General features: G+C 44.1%; 1 protein-coding gene across 2 annotated transcripts in view; it reads left to right on the top strand.

The window, feature by feature from the left end:
- The window catches only part of ERC2 (ELKS/RAB6-interacting/CAST family member 2), a 922,431-nt gene that overhangs the window by 559,011 nt on the left and 341,949 nt on the right, over window positions 1-21,471 (top strand). For both annotated transcript variants that reach the window (XR_004960151.1, XM_036266685.1), the window contains exon 14: window positions 2,627-2,787. Coding sequence is in view for 1 of the 2 variants with exons in the window: in XM_036266685.1 (XP_036122578.1) it covers window positions 2,627-2,787 (161 nt within the window). In the remaining variant the exon portion in view is untranslated. The remainder of the gene's footprint in view (window positions 1-2,626; window positions 2,788-21,471) is intronic.

Genomic DNA, 21,471 nt, shown 5'->3' on the forward strand with positions numbered 1-21,471 from the left:
TCTCACTAAATTCTTCTTCTCCCGAGTTTGTTGAGCATCCTTGTCACCAGTGTTTTGAATTCATTATCTGGTAGATTACTTGTCTTTGTTTCATTTAGTTTATTTTTCCTGTTCTTTCGTTATGAACATAGTCCTATGTCTCTGCATTTTGGTTGTTTCTCTGAGTTTTAGTCTATGAATTAGGTGACAATAGCAACCTCTCTTGGTCTTGAAGGAGTGGCCTTGAGTAGGGGCTTCCCCTCTGTGGAGTGAGAGTGTCAGGTGCCTGTGGCAGGCTGGCTGCAGCTGCAGCTAGTGGGCACGGGCCATGGGAACTCCAGAGGCAACCTGTGCCTGGGCTGGAGCTGGAGCTGAAGCAGCTCAGGCCAACAGGCATTCCTGGGACAAGCTGTGCAACAACCGGAACTGTAGCTGGAACTCATGTGAGCCACAAGGGCTCCCAGTGGTAAGCCGCGCCAGAGGCTGTCTTGGTAGGTGAGGGGGAACCTGTGGGGAGTCCTGAGGGTAAGCAGCACTGGCCAGGAGCTGTAGGTGTAACTGAAGCTGGTGTGGGCTGTGGGCGGGGCCAGGAGCTATGGCTGGAGCAGGTGCAAGCCGCATGGAGTCCCAGGGCAAGAGGTGGGGCAGGTGTGGACCTGGGGCCTAGAGCCTGGGGTGCACTAGTGTGGCCTTGGCCAGCGGCTACAGCTCCTTGATTGACCTTCTGCCTGTGTGCTCAAGGTCGTGGGAAAAATATAACAAATGGTGCTCTCTGGAGCCTCTAACCCCAAAGGGATTTCCAGCTCCCCTCACTCCAATTTGGCAGGTGCTCTAGAGTTAGACGATTTATTTATTTCCATTTAGTCTAGGTGCCCTTTAAATGACTGCTTTTATGCTGTACCCCCAGGCCGGGGTGTCTGCACGAGGCTGCTCCGTGCCCCACTCTACTGCAGTTTGATTTGTGGGTGTGGGTTCCCATGGAACCCTGTCTCCGTCTCTCCAGCCTGATTCTGAGTGGTGTCTCTGTCATGGCTCATGCGGACGCTGCTCAGGCAGCCCTCAGTTGTTCCTCTGGCGGGTTGCTCTGCCTGTAGGTGTCGTCGGGTCAATGTATTTGTGGGAGGAGGTGAGTCCAGGGTCTTCCTGTGCTCTCTGGACCCTCCTGATCTCTTTCTACACTGATATTGAATGTAACCAAAACAGGGAAAAGGAGGAAAAATAACATTTCTGCCTCAGCCTCACCAAGTATTGCTTTGTAGAAGGATTTCTAGTCATACTTACGATATTCTGTGAACTCATGTGAGAAACTAAAAAGTTTGTGATAGTATTTTAATTTTTATATATTTGTCAAGTTAAAGAATAATGCCATTTATTCTCCAATTAAACAGGTGTGTTTCTGTGACCATAATAGATTAACCTTTATATCCCTTGCTTTCTAAACTGTTCTTGGTTTTGGCTTTGAGCTACATTACATGGTTGTCAAGTTTCTTCTTTTTATCAGGGCAAAAATGGAGAGTTTTATGAATCTTAAAAGCCTGTAATTTACCTTGGATGTGAACTATAAGGCTTATTCTGAATAAATTCCATGTAGAGCTGCAGAAATTGTGTAGAAAGTCTTTATGAATTGGAACTTAACATGTCACTGACACATTTTGAAGTGTGTTCCTTTGCCTTTAGTGATGGATGATCCTATTCTGCCAAGTTTAGCTGAAAGGGCTGGCTTAGAAACCCAAACATCAACTCTGGAATCTAGAAACTTCCTGGAACGTCCATGGTTTTAAATCAGCAGGGTGGACGCGGCCTGCCCCTGCAAGGGATGGCATGCCACCAGCCCGCTCCACAGAAGTCTCTGGAACAGAACCATAAACACCAGCCCTCTTTGTTGCGCGTTGGTTTTTAAAAGCCCCCAGTGGTTTGGGGAGGATAAGGCCTTGCCTTGGGGCTTCTTGGTCCAATTTTTTGGGACCTGGCTGAAAACCCTGGATATTTGATAGTCTGGCTTATTTCTATGGTGTATTAGCACCCTATAAAAGTTACATGTCATTTATTTCAAGTTTAGAACCCTCTCAAACTTCAGGGCAAACCAAACTTGAACCTTTTGTGGCTGGAATTCTGTTTACCTTTGGCCAAATAGTGCTTCCTGCCTGTGAGGCCGGGAGGTGGGGTGAAAGGGAGCTCCCGAGGCCCCTGGACATCAAGTCACTTCTGCCAAACAAGGCTTTGATAGGTTCAGCCATGAACACATCTGAACCACGCAGGTCGGCCTCCTGTCGAAATGCTCCGGGGCCCGCACACAGGGCCACATTGTGCATTTTGGACGTTGCCTTCCACCATCTTTGATTTTTGCCAAACACAGTTGAAACTGGGTCAAGTCCCTCACCCTCCACTTTTAATAAATATGTCAGATGGTTTCTATGAAGGTTATTTGACAGTCCAATTGAATGAGGATCTTGGAGAAATCTGGACATTTTCAGTGTTGGAAACTTTTGTTCTTAGCCAGGGACAAAGGAAAAACGAACTTCAAGAGACAGTGCCCAGTTCAAAGATGGCCCTGATTCCTTTGTGTCTGTTTCAGAACACAGGCTGGCAAGCCAGGCCGTGTGCTGGAAGGACGGAGCAATAACAGTCCATTCCGTGTGCCTTTCAGATAGAGGAGCTGATGAACGCGCTGGAGAAGACCAGGCAGGAACTGGACGCCACCAAGGCGCGCCTCGCCTCCACGCAGCAGTCGCTGGCGGAGAAGGAGGCGCACTTGGCCAACCTCCGGATAGAGAGGAGGAAGCAGCTCGAGGAGATCCTGGAGATGAAGTGAGTACCCATCTTGGCTTCCTCGTCTCTGTCCGGGTCTCCCTCTCGGGATGGGAAGGGGAGGCTGGAGGAGAGGAAGAAGGAGCCTGGAGAAAGAATGAGTTTGCTAACACTTGACTAGTCATTTCTGGGACTACGCTTCTTATTTTATTAAATTATAGCTTCCATGTCCCAATTGTCACCTTTTCCGCAGGTGTTATTAAAAAACAGGGTCTGGCGTTAGATAGTGTATGTCTGGGTTTCGGGGATGGCGTGAGCACTCTCCTGTCTGTCCGAGGTCCGGGCAGGCCGAGAGCCGGGGCCTCGCTGAGCACAATGGGAACTCAAGCAGCCAGCGCTCAGAGCGCAGCGGAAACCTGTCTGAGGAGGGATTTCCTAATTGTGACTATAACTTTGCTAATTGTATTCTTGTCGCTTGTGTACAATGCTGGGCTTGTCGTTGGCTTTCATAGAGTCTTAAGGTTGGCACCTCTCTGTTTAGAGAGCAGGACTCTGACTTGCTGAGCTGATAAAAACAGGCTTGGAGATCCTCCCGCACCCCACCCCTTCCTGGGGAAGGGTAGATTAGGGGCGAGCCTGGATCCAATCTCTTTTCTTGGATTTGATCAATAAAGTACGGCCAGAGGCTGGGCAGTGGTCATTCCTGTGGGCCTGTGACACACCCATCTCCACTGAGCTCTCATTTCGCTCTCACAATGAAATAATATCATTATGGAAGAACATAGCAAGAAACATTACTCAAAGATTTTAGAAATAATCAGTTGCTGTGGATCTGTTTCTAAACAGGTAGACAAGAAGCGACATCACCCTATATGAGTTTTAAAATGAAATAATCACTAAGATATCATTTCAACCCAACTTCCTTCCACAATAAGGAGAAACGTACGTAACTATGGCACCGTAAGCCTGTAACACAGATTTTGAAGTTGGTAGCTAGGTATGGAAGAGTGACCTTCTCCTGACCCCACAAGTCTTACACATGGTTAACATTAAACCCAGAGAGCTTAGATCATGGAAAATATGGAATGAAATATTTTGAAAGATTTAATAATGAGGACAAAACTTTTATTTCTCATCAACTACCTCAGTTTCTCTAAGACCAAAGAATAAGTAGTTTTTTTTCTCACATATAAACTAAAATTATTTCTAATAAAAGATGATATAATAAAAACAGATATTTTTATCCTCAGTTTAGAGGTGGGGAACTGAGACTTAGAAAGATTTCAAGTAATTTGCTTAAGGCCATCTGGCCAGGATTAAAACCCAAATCTTCTACCTCAAGCTCCCTTCCTACAACCTACTTTTCTCAAGAAGCTCATGCGAACGCCACCGAGCCCAGACCTTTGTTATCTGTCAGTGTGGTGACTGTCCTGCCTGGCATATGGTCGGTGCCCAAAACTGTTTGTTGAATAAGTGAGTAGGTTGAATGTGGAGACTGGATTTGTTGTTGCTAATTCTCACCTGAGGATATTTTTTCCATTGATTTTTAGAGAGAATAGAAGGGATTTGGGGTTGGGGGGAGAAGGAGAGAAACATATCAATTGGTTGCCTCTTGCACAACCCTGACCAGGGCCGGGGAACCCAGGTACATGCCCTTGCCTGGGAATCGAACCCGAGACCCTTCGGTGCATGGGATGGTGCTCTAACCACTGAGCACACTGGCCAGGGTGTGGAGACTGGATTTTTACGTAACTAAGAAGCAAAGCACATCAAACATTTTTGAGATTATCGCCTTGATCGATAATCTGTTTACAATACCGGCAGGCTGACTGCACGTCTTTCTTTTTCTCCACTCACCTCTTCCTGGTGTGTTGTTCTGCGTCATGTGCAGCCTGGTTTCTCTCATTGTTTCCAAGTTAACGCTGTATCTCCTGGAGTGATTGATTATGCCATTTTAAGGACATTTTCATTCCTTTCCATAAAAAGAGCATATTCTGTCAGTGTTTTCAGAGAACAAATAATGGCGAAGCATGCGGTTTGGGAGTCATCAGACCTTTGTTGAAGTCCTGTTGCTTCTACTTGATGGCTGGGTGACTTGAGAGAAATGACCTTGGCATCGCTGACCCTCCAGTTACCTCCTGTAACGACTTTTCTGGGGTGGTTCTGGGGAGGGGTGCTCAGAGGAGGGCTTGGCACGTGGAAAATAATGAATGAGTGTAAATGGCGCTATCCGCCAATGAAAATATGTCATTTATTTAGTATACTCTGTGAAGAGTATCATTTATCTAAAATTTGGATTTATTTTTCTAAAACATAGAAACCTTTTCCATGTGTATGTTTTCCCACTTAATTTCATGATTTCAGATAGCACCTAACTAAGACCTGTTTTGGTGAATTGCCACATTATTGCTGAAGTGCTTAATCTGCTACCACTACAAAATAAATATGAAATTCCTCTGTTAATTCCTTTGGTAAAACTAACAAAGCCCTGCTTCATTAAGCCCATACGAACCCCATTCACTATTTAACCAGCCCAGAAGCCCCACTTACGGCTCCTTCCTGGGACTATGGGGACACAGGTATGGGGCAATTATATTGACTGACAGCACCCGCTACATTCATCGGCCTCTTGGGCTGTTCAAGTCATCCAACTGGTTTGATTGATCTTGATTTTTAAGCTGAGTTGACATATTGGTTACTTGACATTACCCTGGTCAATGTAAGTATGTGGGAACAGTCAGATGGGTATATCATTAGCAGTACTTACTATTACTCTGTACCAAGCATTGTTGATATTCTTTCCACTGGCAAACAACATGCAAGCAACTTTCGGCCAAGTCTGTCCAGTTTCCAAGCCCTGGAGGGAAGGGAGAGGCTGTGTGGTGTTAGGAAGGAGAAGGGATGGAGCCCTAAGTCAAGAGCTGGGAGATGTGATCTTATCCTTCACCCGTAACCGGAGATCGCTATCTGGTTGCCTTCGCTTTCTCTCCAAGAACATGGAGGTGATAATACTTGCCCTGCTTACTCTATAGAAGTGTAGGAAATTTTTTTAAATGTACCAAACTGAAGTGAATATCAACCAGCATATGTGAAAATGCTTTGAAACGTAAAAGGGGCTTTGAAATGAAAGGTGGTGTCTGTTAAATTCATCGCAGAAGCAAATGGCACAGAACTTTAGAACGGGAAGCGGCTGGGCCCAGCATCCTGGTCTGCGTAAGCCAGGCTCCCCTCCACGTGACTGCTCATGAGGAATTCCCCTGGTCCTGGCGAACAGCATTCACGTCGGGGGTCGGGGGTCATAAGGTGATGGTGCGCGCCCCATGAGTCTTGCAGGTCTCCTTCGTCCTTCCATGGAACTAAAATGGCTTTCCATGTAATCTTCCCACTCACCTTGGTTTTTGTCCTAGAGCTACAAAGACTTTACCTGAACCCCACCAGAGACAGAAAGCTTTTTAGATATTTATTTGAGTAATAGCGTTTATTTTAGAAAATGATAACACATATGAAGAAGCAAAATTAAGATAGACACTGGTGGCCTTTTGGTATATACCTATACCAATGCTCTTTCCTTTTTAACAAAATCAAATCCTACTTTTACATTTTATAAATCCTGCTGGAGAATACCCTCCATGTCACAAACATAGAATTTTATTATTTGTAATTACTCAATATATTGTCGTATAGGTTCACTCCTTGGACATTTATCTTGGTGCCAGTGTTTGCTAATATAAAGAATGTTTTGATAAGCATCCTGCTGTTTCATTTTGTTAACTCTTTTGAAATAATTATAGATTGATATGCAGTTACAAGAAATAGTAGAAAGAGGTCTCTAGCACACTTCGCTCATTTCCCTCGGTGGTGACCTCTTGCATGGTTACAGCGCAGCATCCCCCAGCAAATTGATATTGGTACAGTTCACCAACTTTAATTCAGATGTATTTGGTTTTACATGCACTCATTTATGTGTGAGTGGGTGTGTGTGTGTACTTAGCCATATCAATTTCAGCACATGTATTGATTTGTGTAACCACCATCACCGTCAAGACACAACCCTGTTCCATCATCACAAAGATCCCTCCTGCTGCCTCTTGATAGCTACACCCACAACCAGCTGTTTCACTTTTACCCAGAGTTCTGTGTTATATCCTTTTGGGACTCGTGCCATACAGTATACATTTTCCCTGCCACTCTTCTTTGGCAGGGCAGGGAATTATCCTCTTAGTTTAAATTTAGATGGAATGTAAAGTGAGAAAATATTACGTCATTCCCCTAATTTAAAGATTTCTCACGAGTTAGTTTTATTTTTTTTTACAGTGGAATTTCTTTTTAATATTGGGTATCTAGAACTTGTTATGTGGGAAGCATTGACTATGTTTTTGAGTAATAAAATGACAAATTAGTTCAAAAACTCATAAATATTCATTGAGCTCCTACCATGTGGCAGGTTATCCAGTTTGCATTTTAGTAAAATGAGTGAAGAAAATGAACAGACAAATACATAACAAAACACATTAATAGATAGATGAATAAAGTAGTTTCTTGTGTAACCAAAGAAGTTTGAAATTCCACTGAGAAAGCTATTTCCGAAGGTAAGGATCTTCATGGTGATTTGGGATAAAGAGCGACATGGAAAATGCAATATACCCTTATAGTCTGGGAACCCTTTTAGGAGGTGAAGACATAGGGGGGCCTTTGTGCGTATTTCATGTAGGATTCTTCCCCCAACACTTCTTTGTTCAGTTTCATTTTTATTGGTTGGTATTCTAATGCCAGTCATTATGCCCACACACTGAAAAGAACTAACAGTTCCCAACCATCTATTTTCAAAGAAGAACATAATATTCACTTTCCCTTGCGTAAAAGATTATTCTTTTACTTAAAAAATGTATAAAACCTCTTGCTAAAACATTTTATAATGCTTCATGTTTGTTACATTTACTTCTATTTAGAAGGGATTTTATTAAAATAATATTAAGAGCATCATTCTATATGTTTGGTTTTATTAATGCCAGTTAATAAGCTTACATTCCAGTAACCAAAGTTCAATTATTCAATTTCTGGCTCATGAATTTGATATCTGTGGCTAAAAGGAATTGAAGACCATGAGATACAGTAGTTAAGATCTGTGTGCCTTTGCTCGGACAGTTTAAACTTGCATAGTGATTTAATAGGCAGACGGTAAGCTAACTGATATGTTCCATTTAGTATTAAATACTGAATGAGTAAGAGTTTTGAGATATGGTTAATAGTTACATAATGCAAAATGTGTATTTTAGATTTTTTGGTGGTTTCTTTTGTTTTTGTTATATAAATATTTTAGGAGCACCTCTACATTTTTAACTCACCTGATGATGTTGTGAGATTCATCTTAATTTACTGGGTATTGTTGCATTTTAGACATCTTCTCCAGATAGCCTCAAAAGCCTTTGTATACACTGAGCTATTTGAAGAAGTTTATAGTGAGGTAAGGCAGCAACTTATTCCAAAGCATTATCCTGTTGGCCTCTTTGATCTAGGATCCTTTTTGAGAGACCCACTCATTAGGTAAGTACCCTTCAAAGGAGAGGCAGGGTGCAGAAAATGATATAATCAATTTATTCTTTACTTCATGCCAACATGAGAAAAGACAAATCACATTTCTTTAGGGAGGAATTCTAAGTGCCTGGCAATTTAGGCAGGATAAATGGAGCCTGGGAGAGGAGTTTTGAAGGCAATCACTACTTAAAATTGATAAAGTCATTTGCTCAAGGGATATACCAACCTACAGAGATGTTATGGGGGCTGACTAAAATTATACATTTATGAGAAAGTTATTTTTAAGTAGTAAAACTATATTTATGTTACATGTTAATATATGTTAGGTAAACCCAATACAGTTAGAATACACTGATTCTGTCTTCAAATTCCAGTTGGCCTTATGCTTTCAACAATTTTTATTTTGGCTACAATACAGTGTTTTCCCTAGCCAACGATTTGTTTAGAAACACTTCAACATGTCCAATTTAAAAAAATATTAAATATTATGGCAGTGTGTCCCAGAATGTCGCAGTCTGCTTGTCTGTTACTCTGTACCACCTGCTCAGTTCTGAAGTGAACTGAGTCAGCCAGAGGCCTGATGAAGCTTGTCGCAGCTCTCTCAGTTACCTGCTGTGATGGGGGCAGGTGGCAGAGAGAAAGGGAATAAATGTCATGAAGAACTGCTCATTCAGCACGGGTTGTGGTTTGAGCTGCGCAGCTGATTACTACCACTCATGATTTCTGTTTCTCTCTTGTATCTGGAGTTGGTGGCTTAGAGGCTTTAGGGGGAGAGGAAAGACTTACTGTACACAAAGCTTATAGTGGGTAAGTCAAACCTGACTACAAACACTGTAGAATAGTGGAATGGTCTAATTAGCTTCAAATGCAAAGAACAGGAAACTTACATCCCAGAAACTCATATGCGTAGCTATTCAGTCATCAGAAACCCCCACTTTTGTCTTGAGGCTTTGTCTCAGCTGTGACCATTCCAGCCAGCAGAGGGGAGGTAGGGGAAAGGGACTCCCTTGTCTTTTAGGTGGTATGTACCATTCATGACATCTGAATCATTGAACAGTTCACTCATTCAACAGTTGTTGAGCATCCACTACATGCAAAGACTGTCCTATGTCTTAGGCACTGAGCTTAGCACTGTTCAAAGCGAACAGGAAGGATAAAAATCCCTTTATTTCTGGAGCATACATTCTAAGTAGGTATAAGTACCAGGGTGGGGGAAGGGGCTTATTGGCCATCATTTAAGTCACAGAGTCATACTTAGCCGCAAGACAAGCATGGGCATGCAGCCTTTAGCCTGGTGGCTCCGTGTCCAGTTAATATTCAGGGAACCCAGTACCAAGGAAGAGAAGGGGCAAAAGAGTATTGGGAGCAATGATCAGTCTTTGCTGAGACAAAGTATGAAAAAATATGTGCCAACTGATATGATATCTCCCTGCTCATTTAAAACAGCTTTGCAAACTACACCTTTAGAGACAGTATTTCTAACAGACATTTACTCCTATGCATGTGTGTTCAGTGTATAGTGAGTTCATTCTGGGTACCAGGGTTGGTAGACTATGGGCAAGTCATGTGGTGAGTGAACAGGTTGAAGGATAACTGAACATCTCACCATGCGTGGGATAGTGAGTGGATGAGAGGTGTCGGGTCTAGAGAAGGCAAAGAGGCAGCATTTCCATTCACTCTTAAAGGGCTGACATGTAAGGAAAGAAGTGGACTTGATTTGTGCTGTCTTGGAAGATTGGGCTAGAGCTGGGCTCTAGGACTTAAGAGAGGAAGACCTTCCTTTAATGCTTTGTGAAATTCCGTAGCCCTGTGAGGTAGCTCCTGAGGTTTGTCAGCAAGTCCTGTGGGGGAGAAAATCACCTGTTCTGGGTGCTATAGAGGAAGTTCCCATATCCGGGGAGTGGAGGCAGGGTGGTCTTCACAATTCCTTCCAGTGTGCAATTCTATTCATAATTCCTCTAAGTAAATGACCCGAAACACGGAAAATATTTAGGAGATGTTGGAATTTTCTTTTTCTTTTCCTTGACATCAGAAACTTTTTCCAAAAAGCGAAAGTGACCGCTCGGTTGAGTACACTGCTGTCTCTACTGGGGGGATAGAATTTCTGTTTTCATACACTGTATCTGTTTTTCACAGAACTCTACAGATGTCAAGAATCTGTATGAGCCAAGCAGAGGCGTGTTTCACAAAGCGATAGGGAATCAGTGGTTAAATTTCATGTCAGGTAGAATCAAGGGCCCTCCACTGCCTTTGCCTTAAGGACTACGATCTCTGACACAAGCCTGCAGAGAATTAGGCTGGCCCAGGCACATACGCTGTTCAGTGCGTGGAGACCTGGGGGTGGGGTCAATATGACCATTGAGCATTCACTAAACGCTTATTGCAGGTCAGGCAGGGGCTGAGTCCTTCACCTGCCTGTTGCTGCCCCCTTTGGCGAGATGGGGAGTATCGTTACCCCTACTGTGTAGATGCAGAAACTGAGGCGCAGACACCTGGGACTCAAATACACATCTGCTGACACGATAGTCCGTGACCTTAGCCACTGAGGACCCTCTCTCCAAGTGAAGAACTCGGGGTGCCATGGTTAAGAGTTTCAAGTCTGGGAATGGCAGAACCAGTCTCGATTGACCAGTTGAAGGCAGTGGGCCCATAGGCGGTTCTTCCGACTTGCCTCTGGGGTCAGGACAACAGGCTGGGGTGAGGGCAGGGGGAAACTTTGCGGGAGGCAGCCTTTGAAGTCAGCTTTCTTATCTTAAAACAAAATAAGGGCCGTACTGTCTTCTGGCCAAAAACATGCACTGTATGTATAGTTTTAATAGTGAAAAATGTCAGTCAAAAGGGCCCTTGGCCTGGTGGTTTTTAATGGAAATACAAACATTTTCTGAGCTAGAGCAGTATAATCTTTCAGCTTAAATAATCATAATCAGTAGTTAAATAATCTAAATGCCTGTGAATCATAAAGCTTAAATAATTCCAAGCACCATACTTCATGTTATCTCCACCCTCACAGCAGCTCCATGGGGGTAGGGAAGGTCAACCATTAAGAAAGAGAAAGAGAAATGTACGGACTTCAACCTCCTAGCACACCGCCAGGCGAAGGGGGCAGTTGTGGTCCTCTCTTCTAATCCAAGAGCAACATCCTCTTGAGGAATTTTGTAAAGTACTTGCTCTTACGCCATGGGGGTGCTGTCAGGTTTAGCCCCAGGAGGCAAGGAATGGGGCAGCTACATCACACAAAGGGAAACCAAGGAGCAGACGGTGTAGCCAGGGTCATCCATCAAGTTCTGAAACAAGAATTCTCTGTACAGTGAGCAGGGCTCTCGGGACTTAAGTTCACAGCCTGAGCCTGGCAGTTATAGCTGGGTGAGCCGAGGCCAGCCTGACCTGGAATTTCTAATCGTGAACAGGGCTCTGGACTCAGATGACCATGTTCATAGTCTTTGATTCTCTAAAGCAGTGCTTCTTACATGGAGAGGTGGGGGGACTTTTGCCCCCCTAGGGACACGTGGCAAAGTCTGAAGACATTTCTGTGTGTCATACTGGATGGGAGATGCCACTGGCTTCCAGGGTTAGAGGCCAGGGATGTTGCTAAACATCTTACAATGCACAGGACAGCCTCCCCAAAATAAAGGATTATCCAGCCCCAAATGCCAGTAGTGCCCAGGGTTGTCAAACCTATAACTGGCCTTCCTTTTTAAAGGCTTGTGTTTATTTAACTAGGGAAGAGAGAACAGCTTTGTTGGATCTCTAACGTAATTTGACTTATTTTCAGAGAGGACTCACACAGGCTGTGTTTTTCACATCCAGGATCGTGATCCCAGAGGGCATGGTGGCCTGGGGACCTGCATTTTGTGTAGATGATTTTGACCTCTTGACTCTCGCTGGCTTTCTTGGGACTGTATGCCAGGTCACCGGGCAGTGGAATTGGCACAGGTCTCAGATCCAAATCCCCCGGGGACTGTACTCCCTTAAAGATATCAATCCTGGCTAAGATTCTGAAGACCTGATGCATTAATGCCTACTGCTTAGCAAACCATGCAGCCCTCCCCAGCCCCAGTATTCCACCATTCATTAACGTGTAGCTCTCTCCGACCCTCAGTTTGTCCAACTCTCAGTTAAGGAAATGAAGCTGAATAGTCCTCAACTGGCCAGTCCTGGAGCCAGCCCTATAACGTTTACTCTCTCTCTCCCTTTGTCCCTCCCTTCACCACATCCCTCTGAGCAGCTCGGTCTTTACTTAGGGAACCACTTCTTGCAGTGGTCAGTTAGAGCAGAAAGGAGAGAAGAAGAACGAAGACATTGCAAAGGTGGGAGAATTTGTGCCAGAGCAGGGGCCAGAGGCATCAGTGGGGAACAGGCTGTTGTGAGATGCCTGCCGCCTGCCGGAGCCGCAAAGGGCGGGACTTGGGGCAAATCCCGACGTGGTCAGGAATTCTCTGTCCCCCTGTAGTATCTTCTTTGCTGAGGTAAAATTTAGTCCAGATATTATCAGGAGACACCTCAACCCTGAGAGTGGAGAGGGTAAACATCAATATCTGCGTGCTCATCGGAAGGGGACCTCACAAAATCTCCAAGTCAGTCAGACTTGCAGGGTTGTAGGGTGAGGCATAGCACAGCTGGGGCAGGCTCTGAATATTCTTGGTCCCTGGGAAGAATTTCACAAGAGTTTGTGGAAGGAGGGAATGAATGCTGATGGAAATTATGCTCTTTCTCTTGCTAGCTGCCTCTTCCTTCTCCCCCTACCTGATCCACTCCCATCTTCTTCCCTTCCACCCAGTCTCCTCTGTTCTTCTTCCTCTTTGCCTCCTGTCCTTCGCCTCACCTTCCTCCCCACTCTTCTTGCTTTCCTCCACCTTTCCTAGCATATTCCGGCGGGGTTCAAAACGTGTTCTGTGTTTTCTTAATATAATGGTTGTTTTGCTAGATTATAATTTTGGGTATTGTGCAGGAGGCAGACCACGCACCTGGGAAAGAGAGAGAGAGAGAGAGAGAGAGAGTGTGTGTGTGTGTGTGTGTGTGCGCGTGCTTGAGGACAGAGAAGGGGCTGGCTCTGGCCGTCTTGCCTGGAGAATGAGGTGTTGAAGGGGAGACCCCTCCGTTCCCCAGGAGCGAAGCAATTGAGAACTATCATCTGGAGCCAAGCTGCCAATCAAGTACGGCCAAAGTCTTTTGTTTTCCTGTCACGGGATTTGGGAACCGACGGATTGTGAAAATTGAAATGCAGTATTTGACTTGATCTTTGGGTTAAGCCAGTATCCCTGGGATCTTACTTTGAACCCGCAGGAGGCTTTGGCCAGGGTTGCGGATCTGTTCTTGCTCAGCCGCAGTGCTGCGCTCCTTGAAGAGGTTCGCAGAGCGCCGGCGCTGGCAGTCAGGGTGCGAGCGAGACTGTGCCTCTGTCCTTCAGAAAGTGGTGTTCGTGTGTTCGCTTCATCAGCCCTGAGCTCGGAGCGTCTTCTCCTCCGGGCTCTCTCTCTGGAAGTTTTCTTGGAAAAATCTCCCTTTGATGCATTTCTAAGACTCGTGTCAGCCAAGGCGCTATTCTAAGGCAGGAGGGGTCGAGTAGGCCGGCGGTTATTCTCTGCTCTCTCCTACCCCCGTCACCCTTGGAGGGAGACTGTCCTGGAATGCCCCACCCTGGGCTGCGTTCCTGGGGTTCCCTTGCTGGCTGACTCCTGGTTGGGCCCAGGGCCAGTAGGAGGTACTGTGGGAGGTGGGAGGCTGGGATGAGAAAACGGTTAGAGAATTTCCTCTGTCCCCTTCTTGCTTTGGGGCAGTAGGGACCTCACTCCATGACCATGGCTCCTTATCAGCAGTGCCCCAGCCGTGGCTCCCACTGGCACTGACATTAACTCATGTTTCCTTTGGCCCCTTGGGCCTAAGGTGCAGTAACAAATGCCCACTGTTGCCACTTTCTAGGTCCTCAAAGTGTCTTCTTGGTTTCATTAACCCTGCCCACCTCTGTTCTGTAGTCCCTCCACTGACGCCCCTCACTGGACCTCCTGTGCTGGACTCTGCCTCCTGCCAGACCCGGGCCAGCCAGAGCAGTGGGGAGGGCCACAGTGCACGGTCACGTGTGTGAAAGTTACTAGGATTATTTGAGAAAGTGTTTACATTTCCCATATTAAGTAATTTTGGAAAAATAAGCAGATTGCTTGATGCTAAAACCAAAACACTAACACAGAACTGCCATTCTGTGGTTTGCTATAAACAGTTGGCTTCCAAATGACCCTTCAACATGAATGACTGCTGTGGCCCGATCCCAGAAAGTTGTGTGGCTTTTGTTCCTAGAGTCAGCCTCAGATTTAGGATTAGGATTAGTGAAGACAGTCCCCTGCTCCCGCCACATACAAGGAAAAACAATCCCTCCCTGTCTTCAGGCATGGGGAAGTTGGTTTCTGAGCAAGGAAGAGGTTCTTGAGATGAAAGGAAAGAGAGCATTTTGAGGGGCCCTGGCTAGAGCACAAGTCAGCCGCCTGCAGGCCCTGGAGCATCGCTTCAGCCAAGCGCAGGGCTTTTGGGGTTTCCATAAAGCTAAAGGCATTGCAGCTCTAAGCAGCGGCTGCTCTAATGCAACATTCTAGACTGAAATGCAAGCTAAGCATTCCTCATTGATTCAATCATTTGTTCAGTCCCTGACTTGTTCACTCATAAAACAAATCATTCTGGGCAGTCAAAGCTATTCACTGAGAGGATGAGTGAACAAGCTGATGTCCAATCAAAGGATTAGAAATCTGAATGCAGAATTACAGCCAGGATTGGTGTGTACAAAAGGAAAGGCTTGAGGAGCAATGAGAACATCCTGAAGGTAGTGGAAGGGCTCCCTGGAGATGTGGCCATGAGCCATGATGTGATGGGTGAGTGGAAGTTTATTAGGTGAAGAGGTAGGGCTGGTGAGTGGGGTTAGGTGGGAGACCATATTTCAAGAGTAGTAGACTGCCTGTGCAAAGGTCCTGTGGCGGGGGGAGTGGCATGCCTTCCATTAGCTCACAGGAGCACAGAGACCAAAGGGATTGGTTGAAGCTGGAGATTGCCAGAAGTCCCGCAGAAGGCAAAATCACACAGATTATAAAGGGCTGATCTGGACCTACTTGTGTATAATTTCTCACTTTGGACCAGCAGCCCAGCTCCTTCTGGAAAGGCTGTGGGTCTGGAGCCAGTGTGTTAGTGGCACTAGTACAGTTTCGACACTGGCTAATGCCTAGCACATAGGCCTTCCCCAGTCTGGAGGCAGAAGACCCCAGACCAGGTGGATTCAGAGAGCTGAGAAAGAAGCCTCTTCCACGTTCAACAATGTCATCCATGTAACATGGCTGTCATTTAGACCCATTTTCTTTTCCTTGTGGACACAGACACTTAATTTCTATGCAACTGATTTCAACATGAACTTTCTGAAATGTACGCTATGTTTAAGCATTTCCCAAGTCTCATGTTTCTGGAGCAACTATTTCCTAAACAGCTTCGAAGTTTTTCTAGGCAGACTGATTTGTTTCGAAGGCCTTTCAATGAAGAATATATTAAAGTTAGATAAGCTTCACATTTGGCAAGGTGAATTTACCAAATGCCTATATTAAGAGGAGAAGAGAATTTTAAAGAATTTTGGTCCATTGAAAATTCCCTACTAAGTCATATATTTTTTTTATGAAGTACCTTAAGAAGCCTACCCTTTAACTTGGGATCCATGCAGAGATCTGGGGAGAAACACACACATTCCCAGATGAGCTATGACTGTAAGTCTGGTAAGTCTGGCATTGATGAGTGGTAGTTTCTCTTCCTTCAAAAGCTCGGGGTGTCTTCATGGAACAGAGAGGATTCCTATGAGAATCATCCTCTTTCCTAATTGGTGCCCCAATGGGCTTGGATGAATTATAGTTAAATCTTTTTTTTTAAATGTCAGTTATATTCAAAAGTGAAATGAACCTCCATGTACCCTTCATCTAACTTCATTAATTATTCAACTCATTGCCACGTCTGTTTCCTTACTATCCCACACTTTCGCAGTCCTGTCCCTGGGTTATTCTGAAGTAAATGCTAGGCATTATATAATTTCATCCATAAATATTTAAATATAAATATATATATTTTTGCAGATAAACATTTTGACAGCAAATTACAAACACTTTAAGGTAGAGGAGAATTCTAATGAAGTCCTTTCCCTATAGTGTCAGAACTCCCCAGGAGAAGCTTAGATTTTAAGTTTTTAAAAAAAAATCTTATTATAAAATAGCAAAATGGAACATTTAGTGGTTATTATACAAAGAGATCAGAAGGATTAATACCACTAGACATGTTTTTTAATTGATTGCCAGCTCTGTTTTCCATGTTCTCAGGACTGACATAATTGCATCTTGGGTAGAGTGTTCATTATCTCTTAGCAATCATTGATATTTCTACACATAGGTGGAAGGGAAGGCCTGTTCGTGCTGGGTCTCTTGTGCTTCTTGACTGAACAGTAATTCTTTAGGATTTTGAAGAAATAAAACAAACAACCTTTTTCAAAGTGTGATCATGAACTAGTGACCTGGTTACATCTTCTACATCTAAGGGTTTTGGGGGCTTGATTAATGGTAGCTTTTCTGCACAGAATGAAGCTGAGATTAAGTTCTCTTTGTAATGAGATTAGACTCCTGTGAAGCCCAAATATAGCCATTCGGTTTCTTGCACTGTTTTTGTTAATGATCATATTTGCTGTCCCTAGCAACCCCCGTTTCATTGGGAAAATAAAACTGATGTATGCAGGATTGCTCATTAATTAATTCAACCATTGTTTACTGACCAATACCTAGGGACTTCCTATTGCACTGGATGCTGATATAGTCATAGCTCAGACATAGTCCCGGATTTCCCAAAGCTCACTCTTGTCTTGATGTTTCGACTGTCCATTGTACATCTGTACTTGCTGATTTGGGGAAGCAGTGGGGTGGTTTCAATATCCAAATATCCTCTGTGCCCTTCTCTCCCTCAACTAGGTAACCATGGGAATCAGTTGGGTTGAGCCAGATCACTGCCTTGGACTTGGCTTTCAAATCTAGTTGTTCTGGAGGAAAATGACTCAGGAAGGTATAATAGCTGGGCCGGGAACATGGGCAGCATTCTAGCCCTGACTGCGGTAGAAGATGGGGAGAGACAGTATCTCAGAGGGTGGGGAATATGAAGGCTAGAGTTCCACACCGAAACATACTTTATGTCCATTATATTTCAGTTAGCAGTTGCCCTTGAGCCAAGGAAGACAGAGTGGTGACAATTAAGTGTCACCATGGAAACTTCCATATCATCTAGTCTGTCCTCTCATTTGGTGGTGTTCCCTAACTCCTTGATAGGACCTCTGAGAAGGGGTCCTTGACTCTCTGCCTAGCACTGAGGGTGATGAGAAGTGTAGTAGCATGAGGGTCAAGTACCTGGGCTTCGAGGGGTCCGATGACTTGGTTTGAATCTCAGCCACACCACTCAATCCCCATGCACTGTGACGTTGGCCAAGTGTATGAATGACATTACCTTCCCTGTGGGGATCCTCTGAGGATTAAATGAGTTAATACATATAAAACACTTAGCCTAAATCTGCTACTTAGTAAGTCTTAGTAAATCGACTCATCAGTATTCTGGGGGAACTCATTGTCTTTTCACAGAACCCCCTCTTACAAAGTTTGCCCTTTGTTATACTGTAAGACCTTTCTTTATCATGTCATCCTCTCATTCTTTGGTTCTTCTGCATTTAGCTTCTTGAGGCCCTGTAAGTGTTTGGTATTTTATAACCCTTGAGGATTTACGACTGCTCTCCTGCGATGACCTCTCCCCAGTACCCTCCAAGGGCAACACCTTCTCATCTTCATTTGAAAACATCCACTCCTTTCTTTTCTCCTTGTGACAGGTTTGGAGGACTCTCACATGTGAACCCCTCTCCTTTGGGGGTTTGTGTATCCTTTTCCTGCACAAATACTCGCTGGGCATTTTGATGGGCAGGCACTGTGTCCTGGCCCTGGTGACATGGCTCCTGCCCGGTGGAGCTCAGACACTCAGGAGGAAGATGGGGTAAGAGCTCTGATAGGGAGGTCCTGGGTGTGTTGGCACATCTGATCCAGAATGGAAGGGAGCATGGGGTTGAGGGACGCTTCCAGGAGGAAGAGGCAGCTGATGTGCAACCTAGGAGTGAGAGGTGGGCGGGTACAGAAGGGAGAGAGGAGTGTTTCATATGGGACTCACAAGCAAATACAGTATTCAAATGGCCAGTAAAAAATTTGCTGGCCAAACAAATTGGGTCCTGCTAAAAGGCCAAAACAGTGCTGGAAGATTCTGCTGAAAAGTGGCCGTTTATTTGGGGGAGGGATTCAAAAATGTCACCTCTGTAATTATGCAATAATAACTAATCTTCTACCACAACAGCCATGGCTCCTAACCTCATCTTTGCCTTAAAACAAATAATTTTCCTCTAAGCAGGGCTAGAAGCCCCTTTTTACTCCATTCCCACATTCTTCTGGACACGTGGCTATTGAAATTGGCTACTAACCCAGGTTCTTTTTCCCATTACAGATGCTATCTCCACAGTGTCTGGAGATATTCACATATGTTTACATTCACATTGGTCAACTGTAATTGGATAGGAAGATTACCTTTCCTTCATGATGATATTAGAAATAATTTATATGCTTATAATAAGAAAGGATTTAAAAAAATAATAATAATAAGATACACAATGAAAGAGGCTCCCAGAACTGGTCTGGAATTATTCAGGGAGATATTGAGCTTGGAAAGTATTTAAAACTCCAGCTTGGAGTTCAGCTTTTTAATGTGACTAGAAGTACACACATGAAAACCTGTGGCAGAAAACTTGAACCACTTTCCATTGCATAACCTAAAGCTTTATTATTTTAATTTTTGAAATAATACAACAATTTTATCAAAAGAATATAAAACCTTAGGAAAAAAATTGTTGACTCCTGCCAAGGCTGACCTCAGCCAAAATGGGCCTCTGCCCCTTCGCATCTCTGAAAACATGCTTTCTTTCAGTTTTATTAACTGAGGAAATAATAATGATGAAAATGATGGAACAGGATGGTGTTTTCACTGAGCAGCAGCCAGGGAGGCGCAGGAGAGCCTCGGTCTCTGATGTTGAAGTCCGCAGAACAAGGGCTCTCCAAAATCAATCAGTGGGGAGAGAAAAAGAGCTGACATCTGTTGCCAGGGATTGCTTCCCCACGCCTTTTTTATAAGCTGACTGAATTATGCCCTTGTCTCCTGAAAGGCTCTTAGCTTCATTCTCTTGGGCCGCAGTGGCACCCAGAGCAGAACCGATCAACTACAGGCTCCAGGGTTCTTAAATCCAGCCAGCAAACTGATTGCAGGAATCCAGCCAACGTTCCTGCATCTGAGACGCAGGTTGTATTCTGACCAGCCTGCCCCATGTGCAGGAGCAAAGCCAGCCCGGTAGAGATGCAGGGCTTACCTGTGCTGTCCGTGCATGGCCCCCACACACTCACGTGCTTCCTGATGACCCTAGAGGTGTAGAGGCCACTTCAATTAAAGATTAAGGAACGAGTAAATTCATCTTTAATATGTAGAAATGTATCTTTACTATGTACTGAGACATGGCCAAGTGAGGAGAGAGAATTATCTGCATTAGGTGATCAGAATTTCAGAGTGCTAAATATTTTAATAGTATAACAGACTGGATGATATTGAGTCATTGTGTTATTGTTATTCAACATAAGGGTAGTAAGTCATATTTGTATAGGAAAGAAGGAAGCATTTACCCAAAAAAACAACTTGACGTTTTGAATTCTCTCTTTTTTCATACATAGTGCATTTTCAGTCGTAATTACACTGTTAGTATTTTTTCTCTTGATAGTTTTCATTTACATGGAGTAATGCTTCTTGTTCCCCACTTACTATATGATAACTTTTTACAAATTGAATCTGCATAGAATGGTGTCTGTACAGTCACTGTGGGAGAAGGGAACCCTTATAGTTGAGGTTGGAAACTCACGGACAGAGTTTGACTGTTCACATTAGACCCTAACACACTTTGTGAGCACCCACCACGTGCCAGGCCCTGTTCTAGGCACTGTGTTTGGGCAGTGGGGTGGTGGCATCCCGGAGAACCAAGGCCTATAGAGGATGCTTTCAGTGAGCTTACACTTAATTAGGAGGAGAAATAAGGAAATAAAGAAGAAAATAAGGGAGAAAGGTAGGAAGGAAGGGAAGGAAGGAACTTAGAAAGAGAGGGAGAAGGAGAGTTGAGCAGGGGGTAGGAGGAAAGAAGAACAAAAGGAAGGAAGGAAGAGGATGGGAAGAAATAAGGAGGAAAGAATGAAGGGAAGAAGGGAGGGGCTGAGGAAGAGATAGAGGGAGGGAGGAAGAAATGACACCCAAAACCAAGAAATCATGAACTCTTACTGAGTTTTCAGTGTTCAGAATATAGAAATCGTTTAAGACAACGAAAGATATCACAGAGCAATCTAAAGTCAAATTGTAAGGAATTTTACCAACATTAGCGATGTCTTGATGATGAGCAGTCTTTTTAGCTTTCCTAGATTCTTCCTGCATGAAATTCTCAGGACAGGACTGCCAGGTCTCTGAAATGCTGGTGCGACAGCGTGTGTGAGTACTGTTGCCATCGAAGAAGAAACTGTTGGTAGTGTGCACATCAGTCACACAAACATGTGCGGGCTTTCTGTTTCTGGCAACTCTAAGCTATGTAAAGGACCCTCTCACACTAGATATAAACATTAAATCAAAATGGATCACAGACCTAAATGTGAGAGTTAAAACTAGGGTACTCTGACAATAAAACGTAGGTATAAATCTCTGTGACTTTAGGTTAGACAAAGCCTTTGTTTAGGTATAAAATCAAAACCACAAGCAACTGGAGAAAAAAGCTGAACTTCATCAAAATTTAAAAGTTTTGTGTTTCAGGGGACACCAGCAAGAAAGCACAATCCACAAAATGCGAGAAAATATTTGTAGTCATATCTGATAAGGGACTTGTATCCAGAATATATAAAGAAATCTTGTAAGTCAATAATAAAGATTCAAAATCCAATTATAAAAGGGCAAACAATTTGAACAGACATTTCTTCAACAGAGATATACAAATGGCCAATAACTACATGAAAATATGTTTAACATCAGTAGTCTTTAGGGAAATATAAATAAAAACCACAATGAGATACCATCTCATACCCACTAGGATGGCTATAATCAGAAAGACAGACA

This window comes from Molossus molossus, unplaced genomic scaffold (genome assembly GCF_014108415.1).
Source record: "Molossus molossus isolate mMolMol1 unplaced genomic scaffold, mMolMol1.p scaffold_m16_p_18, whole genome shotgun sequence".
Taxonomy (NCBI): Eukaryota; Metazoa; Chordata; class Mammalia; order Chiroptera; family Molossidae; genus Molossus; species Molossus molossus.